The sequence below is a fragment of the Myxocyprinus asiaticus genome, chromosome 39, assembly GCF_019703515.2.
Source record: "Myxocyprinus asiaticus isolate MX2 ecotype Aquarium Trade chromosome 39, UBuf_Myxa_2, whole genome shotgun sequence".
In the NCBI taxonomy this organism is placed as follows: Eukaryota; Metazoa; Chordata; class Actinopteri; order Cypriniformes; family Catostomidae; genus Myxocyprinus; species Myxocyprinus asiaticus.
Genome location: NC_059382.1, coordinates 18,469,633 through 18,484,722, shown reverse-complemented (window position 1 = coordinate 18,484,722; position 15,090 = coordinate 18,469,633). Strand labels below are relative to the sequence as shown.

The 15,090-nt window shown below is 37.8% G+C and overlaps 1 protein-coding gene across 2 annotated transcripts in view; it reads right to left on the bottom strand.

Annotated features, from left to right (window-relative positions):
* LOC127429469 (ubiquitin carboxyl-terminal hydrolase 32-like) overlaps positions 1-15,090 on the bottom strand; it is a 101,469-nt gene that overhangs the window by 71,398 nt on the left and 14,981 nt on the right. For both annotated transcript variants that reach the window (XM_051678471.1, XM_051678472.1), the window contains exon 2: positions 5,109-5,236. In XM_051678471.1, the coding sequence (XP_051534431.1) occupies positions 5,109-5,236 (128 nt within the window). The remainder of the gene's footprint in view (positions 1-5,108; positions 5,237-15,090) is intronic.

Below are 15,090 nucleotides of genomic sequence, written 5' to 3'. Positions count from 1 at the left end.
TGGGCTGAGAACACAGCCCTGTGGGGCTCCAGTGTTGAGGGTCAGTGATGAGGAGATGTTGCTGCCCATTCTAACCACCTGGCGTCTGCTTGACAGGAAGTCCTGGATCCAGCTGCCCAGAGCCCGGAGTTTCACATAAAGATTGGAGGGCACTATGGTGTTGAATGCTGAGCTGTAGTCTACAAACAGCATTCTTACATAAGTGTTCCTTTTTTCCAGGTGGGAGAGAGCAGTGTGTATTGTAGATGCTATGGCATCATCAGTGGAGCGGTACAGAGCAGATGTAATCTCTGATTAGTCTCTCAAAGCATTTGCTGATAATGGGGGTCAGAGCAACAGGACGCCAGTCATTTAAGCAAGTGATTTTGGATTGCTTTGGTACAGGCACAATGGTGGACGTTTTAAAGCATGTGGGGACCACAGACAAGGAGAGGGAAAGGTTGAAAATGTCCGTAAAACACCAGCCAGTTGGTTCGCGCACGCTCTAATGACGTGGCCCGGAATGCCATCTGGACCCGCAGCTTTATGGATATTCAGCCGTCGGAAGGATCGGGTTACATCCGCTACAGAGACGGAGAGTGAACTAACCTCTGTAGCTTTGGCCGCAAGAGCTCTCTCCCCGAGGGCGGTGTTTTTTCCCTTGAAACGAGCATAAAAAAGTATTTAGCTCATCCGGGAGAGAGGCAGTGTTCATGGCGGAGTTTTTGTTCCCTTTAAAGTCTGTGATGATATTAATTCCCTGTCACATGCTTCTAGAGTTGGTGGTGTTAAACTGTCCTTCAATCTTGTTCCTGTACTGGCGTTTGGCTGCTCTGATAGTTTTGCAGAGTGCATAACTGGCTTGTTTATGCTCCTCCGCATTCTCGGAATTAAAAGCGGAGGTCCGCGCATCAAGTGCAGCGCGAACATCGCTATTTATCCATGGCTTCTGGTTGGGGTAGATCCGTATTGTTTTGGTCGGAACAACATCCTCTACGCACTTTGATGAAACACGTTACACTATCAGTGCACACCTCGATGTCGTCATCAGAGGCGGACCAGAACATCTCCCAGTCCGTGTGATCAAAACAGTCTTGTAGCGTAGAATCTGATTGCTCCGACCAGCACTGGATCGTTCTGAGGGTGGTTGCTTCCTGTTTCAGTTTCTGCCTGTAAGAGGGCAGAAGCATAATGGAAAAGTGGTCTGATTTGCCAAATGGTGGGTGGGGGAGGGATTTGTAGCCATCACGGAAGGGAGAGTAGCAATGGTCCAAAATCCGGTCCCCTCATGTGTTGAAACTGATGTGTTGGTGGTATTTTGGTGCGAATGATTTAAAATTGGCTTTGTTAAAATCCCCGGTCACAATGAACATGGCCTCAGGGTGTGTGGTTTCCTGCTTGCTTATAATCCCGTACAGTTCCTTGAGTGCCCGGTCTGTGTCGGCTTGTGGGGGGATGTACACAGCTGTGATAATGACCGCTGTGAATTCCCTCGGAAGCCACTTCAGCTTTCACAACTAATTTGATAACTTACCTTGAAGCTCAACAGCAGGGGATATGACAAGTTTGTTAAAGATATAGTGGAGGGTGGCTCAGCTAAAAAGGGATAAGCTTCATAATTCAGTTAATGGGAGTTAAAAAAAAGGAAATATAATTAGAAAATAATTTAATGTGTGCTTACCAAGAAGCTTTTCAGAATCAGTTTATGTAAGTTAATAATGTGCTTTTTGTTTCAATGTTTTTTTTTTATATAACTGAAACCAGTTTTCTGAAACATGGAAGACATGTAGAGACACCAATAAGTTAATATTGAAGTTGTGTAATTAATTATCAGTGATTTTAAACAAGGTAGTATAAAAAAAGCAGAACCGCCAAACTACTTGTATCAGCAGATTTTGTTCAAGATAATGTCTTACTGAAATAATTTTTTTTTTTATCTGTGCATCCCTATTAGGAAGGGTTGAGCACAGTACAACTCTGTGAATCCCGAAAAAATGGTGTTAACACAGTGAGAGGTGAAAATTTTACATCAGGAAGGAAACCTCAACTCCTTTTCTGAAATTGCCTGTTAACCGGCACTGTGTGCTAAGTGACATTAGAAATGGAGATGAGAATGTGTGGAGTGCTCAGAGATATGTTTGAAGGATCGTTACAGCAGAAGATCCAGTCTATAAAATCATTACAAGCTGCTCAGCAAGATAAAGGATTGCTCTTACAACAAGGCTGTGGGAAAAGACCTAAAAATATAGCCATAACTACGCAAATCGCTTTCTCTTTCTGTTTTTCTTGGATCAGTGGCATTTTCATTCTATTGAAAGAATGTCTTTGGATTGCAGCCATGATGGAATGTTCATAACAATACCTGACAAAAGAATTTATAACTTTAGAGCGAAGCCCTGTAAAAAGGCCTCCATCGGATTTAAGGACTTCTTTTAATTGACACTAAGGCGTTTTCACACCTAGTTTGTTTGAGCACTCCAAGTGCTCTCAGAGTGGTATAACGTGTATATGTGAACAACCCAAGTGGTCTCAGACCCCCCTAAAAGGACCCAAAAGCGAACCGTACTTTCTCCATTATTCTCGAGATGATAGATAAAGAAACATATTTTCAAATGCACATAGAATTTCAAATGTTTTCCTTCATGCGAAATAAGGGCTTGTTGGTTTTATTGGAAAGCCTTAACGTGAGTGAAGAATTTAGGACAGAAATGCACTACACATTGATACTACTGCATAATGTAATACATTTGCCGGTGTTGTCTGGGTTTCACAAATCATATAACATATAAAATATTACATTTATGTAATTCTATCCCTGTGCAATAATTGTTTATGAAAAATTCAATATTCTTTAAAGCCTTAAAAATAATCATATAGCCCCATTTTATTATATGACTTCAAGTTAAACATCAATAAATTACTACTTAAGGTGTAGGCCTATCTGTCATAAGCATATGTGAACCTTAAGAAGTATGACAATTTGTAAGACAATTGCTTATCATAATAAATCGCAATTATTTATGAAAACGTATTGTCAGCCAAATTTCATAATCGTGACAGCCCTAGCTGCAATGGGGTCTGAGTTCTTAAGGAGCTGTGGTGTGAACATCAAGAGGTCTGAGACCACATTAATGTGAAAAGGACCAAAAAAGATACTGGGTCCTCTTTTAAGTCCACTTACATTGTGAACACCAAAAGCACTGAGGTCATTTGCGGCTGGTTCCTTTTGTGGTTCACTTTAACCGAATTGGGTTTGGTTATCTTAAAACGTACTATATGTGAAACCACCCTAAAATGCCAAGGAGAACTGTTATAGAGGAGATCAAGTCATGGGGAAGACTCCAAATGTCAAACGTTAGGATGTGGACAAATGTGTGAGCCTGTTACCATAAAGCCCAGCCCATTCAGTAAGTACTACTCTGGGTTACAAATTGGAAACCACATGACTGTGGGTATTTAGGACAACCAAAACAGAACTAAATACGAAAAGGGAAATAGCCTTGTCAAATGGCAGCCAAATAAATCACCTTATCAGCAACTGCATACTGGTACAACTAATATTGTCTAGATTTTATGACCATTATGTAGCATTTTTAAATGATTTATTTTAGATTTAATTACATGCAGCAGGCCCCTGCCTATTAAGGGATGTCATCTAAGCACAGATTCATATGATTAAGAAAATGCACCATTAGTTCTAATGAGTAAAATCAACTTTATTTTAAGAAAAACAACAAACAAACGAATGAGGTTTCACTATAAAATCTATTCTATTTATTTGGACAGGGTGGATTTTGGATCCCACTTTCCCATTTCAGTATTATACATGTGGGCCACATTGTTCCCCCTCTTGACTATTTCAAGTGATTGCAATTGAATTTCAGCATCTTCATGTGACAGACTATTTACTGTGTCTTATAAGAACTCAGATTACATTTAATATTTTGTTTTGTCCATGGCACATGAAGATGCTTAAGTTCAATTGCATCTGCAAATGAATATGGTAAAAATTCAAATGAAAATAACTGGTTGTGGTCCTGAAAACCACAAGAGAAAAAACACAAAAATGTCTCTGGACTAGTTAGCATGTCAGCAATAAACCAGAGTGATTTGCCTTTGGGAAACAGATCAATGAATCAGCCACACAAAGATGCTAAAACATGAACACACAGCACTGAAATAACCAGTGGGAGGCTGGTAGGGTTGCACGGTTTACCGGTCCTAACAATGTATTGTGATACCAAAAAATGTAAACGGTACGATATCATCTTGTTGCTCATTTTAGTACCATATTACAGGATGCTGTCATTAGTAAAATGATGTGAGATGTGACAAATTTGAGATGAAATCAATAATAATTTAAAAAAAAAAAAAAAAAAAAAAAAACTCTGGATATGGCCAAGTGTGATCATTAAACAGCAGAAGGATGTAATTTAATTAAATAATATACAGTCACATGCACTGCACGCTACAGAACGAACAAGAGGTGCCGTTCTGCTCGGTCATAGGATTCCCCCCCACACACTCACAAGCACGCACACACTATTATCATCTGTAAGCAATATCACAAACGCAAGTAGCCTTGTGTCACAGGTAATCTGATTTTTTTTCCATTCCTGTTTTCTTTAATATTGTGAAGATCTGTTGTTCAGCATTTTATTTTTACCAAAAATAAAATAGCAATTTTTTGTAAAAAAAAAATTAAAATAATAATAATTTTTTTTTTATATTTTTATTTGATTAAAATTGTATATATCAATTTGATTAAACACCATTTGATCATAACATTTAATAAAAAAAAAATAAACGGAAAACGCATAATTTGTATCTGTAAGACTTTATCCAGTCATTTTCAGTGTAATTTCATCAAAAATCTTGGCTTTTTATTTGTTGATCATAGTATCAATTTAGTATCAATACCAAGGTACCAGGGCTGGTATCGTACCAAAGCCAAAATGTTGGTATCAGGGCAAGCCTAGAGGCTGGACATGTGAATTTGTCAAAAGAGAGAAAGAGAAAGAAAGAGAAAAGAGAGAGAGAGAGAGAGAGAGAGAGAGAGAGAGAGAGAGAGAGAGAGAGAGAGAGAGAGAGAGAGAAAATGTACTTTTATGATGCTTAGGTTGGCTCACCTCTGCAACCTTAGGTGGGACTCCATCGCCCAGTACTTCCTTGTAAAAGCATTGCTGGGTCATATAGACGGACAGGCCACTGGTCCTCTTGAAGGCATCTCGCAGACGTTTAAGCTCCACATCAGTGACTGTGAACATAAGAGAGAGTTGTCAAAAAGCTTTAAAGGATGTGAGGAGGTAATAAATAAAAGAGAATTACAAAAAGAGGTTCACTGTTTTATACCCAGTAGAGATTTTTATGACACCTGGATGTCCAAATGCCTGTTCACAGACCAAGTCTAATCACACCTAGTTTGATGGTGAATTTTCCTCATTCTTTAAAGTTTGGACACTATACAAAAAAAAAAAAAAGCTAAATCTAACCTCTAAGGCCATGTCCACACCAAGGAGCTATTCAGACCGAACGCTTTCAGGCACTTAAAGCTAGACACAGCAAAACGCATATAACAAAAAGCAGGTGTCTCAAGACGTGCTTTTAAAAGTTGATGTTCTTTTTTACTTGACACAATGTCTAAACAAGGTATGCTGAAAGAACAGTGAGATGTAGTGCAAGTCAAAAAACGTCTGTCTAACTCGTTTTTATGGAAAAGGAGTGCAGAAAAATACAAAAATGTGTTCATTGTGAACTGCCCTTAAAGCATTGATTTTGCTACATTTACGAGTTTTCAACACGAAAATGGATTAGTGTGGATGTGGCCTCTATTTTTTTTTTTTTTTAATATAGGCTAACTCATTTATTAACATTTTTTCAAAACGTTAATTAAGGTTTTGTTCCTCTAACACATGGAACAGGAAAGTGGGGGGAGAGAGAGGGGGGTGCAGAATCAGGACCTGATGCATGCCAGATTCGAACCTACATTCCCATAAGCACAAGGCTCATGTGCCATCCACCATGCAATGGCTCTGAACAGTATGATATTTCTCAATCTAAGTGAAGGAGTCCATACGTATGCATCAATTCATTTTCTTGTCATGCACATTTTCCTTGCAGAAAATTTGTATTTGGTGTGAATATGCTTTAGGCCTAAGAAAGATAGCTCTACCACTGAGCAACATTAAAAAGCCTAAGTCCAATTAGGATTTTGCCATCTTTACACATTTCTCTCATCTAGCTCAGAGCATGTTGAGCTATGATGGCAGAGAGGGACTAAAGCCAGTGCTCTTTCATTTTGCACACACACAGGCACACACTCATCCATTTTAAACATCACCACCCCTGCAGCCTGTATTTAACCCAGACACTTAAGGGAGGCCATCGCTGCTTCTCTCCCTGCATAGCCTTGTACTGCCTAGCACAATATATCACAGATCTGCTCATAAACCACAGAACTGTTCTATCTGAACCATCCTTAACAGGGTCAGGGCCAAATGCAGAGACCCCCAATTAGGAATGGGCATTTTGGCTATTCTGACTACTCGAGTACTCGGCGAGTACTTGAGGGGCAATGACATGAACATAACTGTATATATACAACAGCATGTCTGACAAACGTCTTTGGCTGCTGCATTGCGTCTTGTTGTTCCAGTGTATCGTCTATTCATTATTATTGGCTGTTATAAAAGAATCTGTTACAAAATGTACAAAAGATTGCATAATCAAAATATGATGCTTCATATTTTGTCATTATGTGAAGATTCGCTGACCAACTCAATGAAAGAATGTGCACAACGCGCGTCTCTGTCTGTTCTTCCTTCAGGTTACCGTAGTAATCTTAGTAAATGCGCACCAGTTTTTTTAGTGACTGTCTGAACCATCTATTTTCAAATCACGGTTGACTTAACAGGAGACGCCATAACCATCGCGTTTTTAATATGCGTGTTAAGTTGACGTTCAATTTTGAAGACGCTGCATTCTTTTCCATTTAGCTGCGCTCTGTCTAGCTGTTTGAAACACTTGCAGCGCATTGAGTCCACTGCCACACGCCTGGTGTGTGTGTGTGTGTGTCCCAAGTGTTCGCTCCTGTGGGGAAAGCCGCGATGCTCCATACTGTTGTTGCTAGGCCTGTCGCGATTATTAAATAACCGTCTGATCGCAGTTATTTGAGACAACCACGATTATTGGGCATTCAAATTCCAATCACATTTATAAGAGAATTTTAAGCGAATATACTGTGTGTCATTCAGTTGAACTCCGAGCATCACTGAGCCACAGACATCAACCAGCTCCTGTCCTGAAGAGGGCGTGTGAAGAGCTCTCATGCGCTCGCTGTCAGCAGAGGTTCGCACCAAATGCCCGCGAAAATATAAACAAACAAGCGCAAACTTTGATAGTGAATGCAAAGCACTCCTGTTTCACTTTAAATGATTGTGTTAATGGAAAATGTTCCTGGTTCATACATGCTGTGTTAATGACACATAGCGACAAAGAGGAGGTCACACATACTTTATTTCTGTGATGAAACGAAAGGTTTTGCTTCATGACACATAAGGGCTCATGGGTTTAATCAAAGCATTAAAATAGCATGTTAAAGTGAAGAAATTAGGAAATAAATATTTTTCTATTGCATAATATTTTAAAAATATAATATAAAATTGTATTTAATTTTTTTTTAATAAAATATAAGTTCAAAAAACAACAGTGTAAATGTAAAATTGACCAAAACTAAAGTTGACCAAAAAGAGAGACATATTTTAAGTATTTAGAAATATTTTGATATTTAAAACATTATTTTCATGTCATTCATAAGTTTTTAAAGCCTTAAAAGGAAATCATAGATTATTCCTATTGTATTATTTTATTTATATATTTAAAGTTAATTGTGTAAAAATGACTTCTCAAGGTGTTTGAAGAACACATGCAAAATAAAAGCACACCTAAAAACATATTACACTTTATATGACAATTAATCGTGAAAACCCTTAACGAGACAATTTATCGTCACAGCCCTAAAACAGAACATTAATCATCATAATCACTATTATTTGTTTGACAATTAATCGTCAGCCAAATTTCATAATCATGACAGCCCTAGTTGTTGCTGTGATGATTCATGAAGCTTTCCATTCAACTCGGCGTGTCGGAATTTCCACATTTCAACTGGGAAATGTGCAACGGAATGACACTTTATGTCGGACTTCTAACTTGGAAACTCGTGCGCAAATCTTCAACTCCCATACGTCGAGATGCAGGTGTGTGTTACTTCACGCAAACATTTCAGCACCCAGGACAGGGAGGTTTACAGTCAGTGACAAACATTCACTTTTATTAAATAATATCTATTAATGAGTCAAAGTTTTTATATTAAATGATAATAAAACATGTTTAGCAAACGTTTTGCAGAGACAGGTGTTCAAAACATGATTAATTACTCTCTTTTGATTATCGTAACGATAGCATTGCAGCGTCTTATATCGGTTTTGGTTGCTATGAGACATCTCTGACAATCAATGTAACCCTCAAAATCACAACAAAATCAATCTCAAAATTAAAAATAAGCTCCCTCTTTGACACTTTTTGTTTTGTTGTCAGGTAACTGTCACTGAATTTTGAATTAAGTGAGAAGTCACATCATGCTTGGTCACCATCAATCATCGTTTTCATGATCGATCATTGCTGCCACGTCCAAGTACCCGAATACTCGTCCCCATCCCTACCCCAATCACACCACAAAACCACACTGATCTCTGCAAATGGGATTTTTTTCCAAAATACTTTTCTGAGAGAACAGAACTGACTTTGAAATGCCACTCCAGGAACTCAGATGTCAAAGTAGACTGCTTGGAATTATGTGGCACATTTCCAATAAAGGAATGCAACACTTGCCACTCCAGTGTAATTTATTAAAGCAGCACCACTATGTTGTGATCAAAGGATGTGTGCTTTGGGGTCAGAACCATTTGTGCACACAGGGGCTGATGAGGACTCTGATAGTGTTGTGACAGTACAGCTGCTGGTGTTTTCCTGACCTCTGTTTATGTCTGTTTTTTTCTCCAAACAAAATGGAGTGCGAGTGAGCACTGGATCTGACAGTTCTGGTATTAGGCTCCACCTGGCCTGTCCTAAATTTGATTTGACATGTTGATAGATGTCAAATTAAAGGAAGAGATGAAACTTGTACAGTGGTACACAATCTTGGCTATAGTTCAAAAACCATCATGACCATTTTCTTGAGTATTTAAGAGACACATTTTAAAAACAACCCCCAAAATGCACACTTAAGGTTGAGTGCTTGATTTCATAGCATTGCTTTAAAATTGTTCTTTTAAAATCTGCAGTTAAAGGAATAGTTCGCCTAAAAATGAAAATTCTGTCATCATTTAGTAGTCACCCTCATATCGTTCCAAATGTCATTGTAAGGCTTATTAATAAGACTATTTTTTCCATAGAACACAAAAGGTGAATTTTTGAAAAATATCCTAGGCCACTCTTTTCCATATAGCCCTAATTAAAATACATGAGGGCTGGGGCTGTCAAGTTCCAAAATGACTTGTGCAATATATTCCAAACCGAACTCATCTTATAACACCTGTGGCTGCTAGCGTGCAATCATATTTTAGAGCTCCTTGTGTGCAAAGAAGCGATTTCCATATGTATGTCCACATTATGTAGGTTTGTGTCGTGTGCTTTGGATAGAACAGACACTAAAATAATAACAAAATAAATAAATACCAATAAAGTCCCATCTCCACGATGCGCATCGTCACATTTTTAAACCACGATGTATCGCGCCACGATAAAACGTTACACTCCTGTCTGATAGTGACTGTAAAGACAAAAATGTAGCTTTGTTCAATATGGAATAATATGCTAAATCTTCTTACATAAGCAAATAAACGTAGGTGGGAACTTCCCACATTTTAAAATTGTGGTAGGTCACTGCCCAGAGTGGGCACACATCATAATCAGGGTTCCCACTCTTTTCAAGGCACAAATGTTCAGGACATTCATTTTGAAGCAGGCAGCACATGTACATTTTATATATTTTTTTCATATAAATTTTCTTCCCATCATAATCAGGGTTCCCACTCTTTTCAAGGCACAAATTTCCAGGACATTTTATGTGCCACATGGTTGTAATATTTAAGCAAAAACTGCATGAGAGGTAATTAAAATTGTGGTTATTGGTGGGTTATTTTTTTCAAAATTCTGTATTCAACAGTTTAATAAAATGTATTCATCAAAATGGTGTCTAATCAAATTAATTTGTTAAAACTTTAATCAAATGAAAAAACAATTCAACATAACATTGCATTATTTTTTAGCAAATGAAGTGCTTTCTACAAAATCCTCACAGTACAATCTGAAACAACACTGGGGATCTTTTTGTGAAATGAAGTGCTGCACAACAGAACATCACAGATGTGAGATATTGTTTTAATACATTATTATTTAATTGCATTAAACATGATCATCTTTTTCCCATTTCATGTGTCCATTTAAACTGAGCTTTTATTTTGCTCTTTCTGTGTGTTTGACAGTAGTTTCTCACCTCCGGATATGCAGTTTGCTACATGTTCCAGGTTGATTATTAAACCCCATTAAAATAATTATATATTCTGCATGTGCAGCATGCTTCAGAGCACTCTTCTCACTGTCATCAACTACACACATACACACCCAGAGCATGCGTGATGCTCATAAGAGGTGTTTTTTGCATATGAGCTGCTGGCTTCACACATTCATTTTGAAGCAGGCAGCACATGTAAATTTGATATAATTTTTTATTCAATCACAGCCTTGTGCGGTTTAATAATCACACTTGGACATATCGTGATTTTAAATTGATTAATTGTGCATTCAAATATTCATTTTCATCCCAAATATGTTAAATTCTGTGGCATTTTATAGCTAATGCAATTTTTATGACTGGATTCAGTGATTTCATCTGATTTCATTTCACCACATCGAAGACATCATAGGGCCCTACAGTGTTGGAACAGAAAAAAATTGCACTATATCAATACTTGTACAAAAACCTTGTCAGCGACACAAACTATACAAATACAATTTTATTACACAAAAATATTTTCCAGGACAAATAAATATTTTCCAGGACATTTAGGTATTTTTCTCATTTTCTATGACTTTTTCATGACTGGACAACTGCATTGCAAAATTCCAGCTTTTCCGATATTTCCAGGACACGTAGAAACCCTGATAATGACGTGATTTACAATGATACTTAAAAGGTGCAATATGTAATATATTTACTGTACTAAAGCATAAAATTATCATGATATGTTATCAGAGATTTGGGAAATATGCCAAGTTTAAATCCTGGCTTCTCCGAAAGCAATACTACTGCCAGTATATTCTACTTTGTCCGTTCCGGGCTGGAATTTCTGTTTGTGTTTTGGCCTGTGTGATCCCGCCCACTGCCCATTTCCCAATAGTATTTCGACACCCAGAGTTGCCAGATTTGAAACAAGTTAGCGGGCAAACACAGCGCGCTGCAGCCATGGAAGCCAGCAATACATCTAGTGAACACTGACAGAGTTATAAAAAATCCACATGAGCTGGTTTATAATTTGCAAACAATAAAAACATTGCAAACGTATACATTAGCTGATCAACTTACAGTGTAAGGCTTGTCACTTGCCATTGTCAGTTTGCTCATTCCTGTTGCGTGTCCTCAACCTGGCAACCCGTGTGAGCTTCGAGACTGGGGAGGAGGGGGCGAGGGAGACAACTCTCTCCAGTATTTAGATTTTGGACTGCAGTACCCATTTTAAACGCTTGATGTCAATGTTACATATTGCTCCTTTAAGTTACAACAACTGACAAGCCTCAGATAAAAAAAATAAAAAAGACTTTGAGCCAGAACATTGTCATTAAAAAGCCTCTTGAGGCTCGCAAGCCACAGGTTGAATATCGGGGGTACTTTCTGCCTATGGATGTTGATGACTCAAAGACAAATGAGGAGGACACAAGAAAATTTCAGAAAACTGCACCACGCTTTTCTGGTTCTTCCACTGAACCAAGCTTAAACTGGTTTTTCCAATGAGTCAATGGAAAGAAACATTGTTTATATCTTACATACGGCTCAACCCATTCACTGAATAATCCTGTCACAGTCTTCATAATACCAGGAAGAAAGGGATACTTTGCCCTGTAAAGATATGAAGGCAGGAAACAGACTGCAGATATTCATAGAAGTTGCACAGTATGGACCATAAAAGACTCCCTGAGAAAACAGTTCTGAGCACTGTGGGTCATAAAAATTCCTCAGGACTAAAGGAAGGTTACTGGTTTTCTCACAAAGCAGGCGAAAAACCCTTAATTGCCAAATTACGTCCATTCTTCCAGGTCACAAGAAAGGCACTGGGGGAAAGATGAGGTGGGCCAATGAGGTTTTTTCTCTTTGTGGTGATGCTATGCACAGACCTGGCTGTGGATTAGACCATTTTGACAGGTGGGAAGAGACCAATACTGTAAAAAAAATCCTGTTAAATTTATGGTAAAAAAAAAAAAAAAACTGGCAGCTGTGGTTGCCAGAAATTCACTGTAAAAAATACGGTAACCACGTTTCAGGCTTTACGGGATGTAAATTTATATTTTACGGTGCATTACTGTCGTTTATATTACTAAATAATAAACTTGATACATTAACCTTCTGAAATTGCAAAAATCTGCTTTATACTTTAGAATGTATTGCTAATCACCATAGTAATTACAAAAGGGCACATGATGACATGAAGTTCATCAATAGAGGCCCTTCCTGGAGCAATGACCAATACACATCTAGAGACAGTGCTCAGTGTCACTCACACAAACACCATCAGGGTAACACAAGTGAAATTAAAATAATGTAATAAACTTTAACTAAACTACATCAAATATAACAAAGAACACACCAATGTACATAACTGATATTAAAAATAAGAAGAAACATAACTATTCCCCTAAAATATAATGAAATGAACTGGGTCACGCAGGGAATGCCTGATTATTGTTTTTTTTCTGTAATTTTAACAATAATTTACCAGAAAAAGTACATGTACTCTCTTGTTAAACATAATATATATTTTTACTGTTAATTGTACAGAGAATCATACGTTTTACATTAAAAAAAAAATTTGTACAACATTTTACCGTAGAACTACATGTATTGTCTTTTTAAATATATAAAAAATGTTACCGTATATTTTAAGGTAACTACCCGTTTAATGTTTGTTTACTGTAGCATTTTTACAGTCTTTTACCATTAGAATTACGAAAACATTTTACAGTGTACCTACAGTTGAAGACAGAAGTTTACATACACTTAGGCATTAAAAACTAATTTTTTAACTACTCCACAGATTTAATATTAGTAAACTATAGTTTTGGCAAGTCGTTTGGACATCTACTTTGTGCATGACACGAGTAATTTTTCCAACAATTGTTTACAGACAGATTGTTTAACTTTTAATTGACTATAATCACAATTCCAGTGGGTCAGAAGTTTACATACACCAAGTTAACTGTGCCTTTAAGCAGCTTGGAAAATTCCAGAAAATTATGTCAAGCCTTTAGACAATTAGCCAATTAGTATCTGATAGGAGGTGTACTGAATTGGAGGTGTACCTGTGGATGTATTTTAAAGCCTACCTTCAAACTCAGTGCCTCTTTGCTTGACATCATGGGAAAAATCAAAAGAAATCAGCCAAGACCTCAGAAAAAAAAAAAGATTGTGGACCTCCACAAGTCTGGCTCATCCTTGGGAGCAATTTCCAAACGCCTGAAGGTACCACATTCATCTGTACAAACAATAGTACTAAAGTATAAACACCATGGGACCAAGCTGCCATCATACCACTCAGGAAGGAGACGCATTCTGTCTCCAAGAGATGAATGTAGTTTGGCGCGAAAAGTGTAAAACAATCCCAGAACAACAGCAAAGGACCTTATGAAGATGCTGAAAGAAACAGGTAGACAAGTATCTATATCCACAGTAAAACGTGTCCTATATTGACATACCCTGAAAGGCTGCACAGCAAGGAAAAAGCCACTGCTCCAAAACCACCATAAAAAAGCCAGACTACAGTTTGCAATTGTACATGGGGACAAAGATCTTACTTATTGGAGAAATGTCCTCTTGTCTGATTAAACAAAAATGTAACTGTTTGGCCATAATGACCATCGTTATGTTTGGAGGTAAAAGGGTGAGGCTTGAAAGCCGAAGAACACCATCCCAACCGTGAAGCATGGGGGTGGCAGCATCATGTTGTGGGGGTGCTTTGCCACAGGAGGGACTGGTGCACTTCACAAAATAGATGGCATCATGAGGAAGGAAAATTATGTGGATATACTGAAGCAACATCTTAAAACATCAGCCAGGAAGTTAAAGCTTGGTCGCAAATGGGTCTTCCAAATGGACAATGACCCCAAGCATACCTCCAAAGTTGTGGCAAAATGGCCTAAGGACAACAAAGTCAAGGTAGTAGAGTGGCCATCACAAAGCCCTGACCTCAATACAATAGAAAATGTGTGGGCAGAACTGAAAAAACATGTGCGAGCAAGGAGGCCTACAAATCTGACACTGTTACACCAGTTCTGTCTGGAGGAATGGGCCAAAATTCCAGCAACTTATTGTGAGAAGTTTGTGGAAGGCTACCCAAAACATTTGACCCTTGTTAAACAATTTAAAGGTAATGCAACTAAATACTAACAAAGTTTATGTAAATTTCTGACCCACTGGGAATGTGAGGAAAGAAATAAAAGCTGAAATAAAACATTCTGTCTAGAATTATTCTGACATTTCACAGTCTTAAAATAAAGTAGTGATCCTAATTGACCTAAGACAGGGAATGTTTTCTACGATTAAATGTCAAGAATTGTGAAAAACTGAGTTTAAATTATTTGACTAAGGTGTATGTAAACTTCTGACTTCAACTGCATATCTCCACAGGCTCAGTTGACATTTCATTTTAATATATGTAGGGTTGGGAACTTAGAACCGGCTCTTATTCAAAAACGGTTCCATTTTACACAAAATATCTGAACCTAATTATTTTATGACTGTTATCGTACATGCGTTCTTCGGCTGATGCAGATGGGACA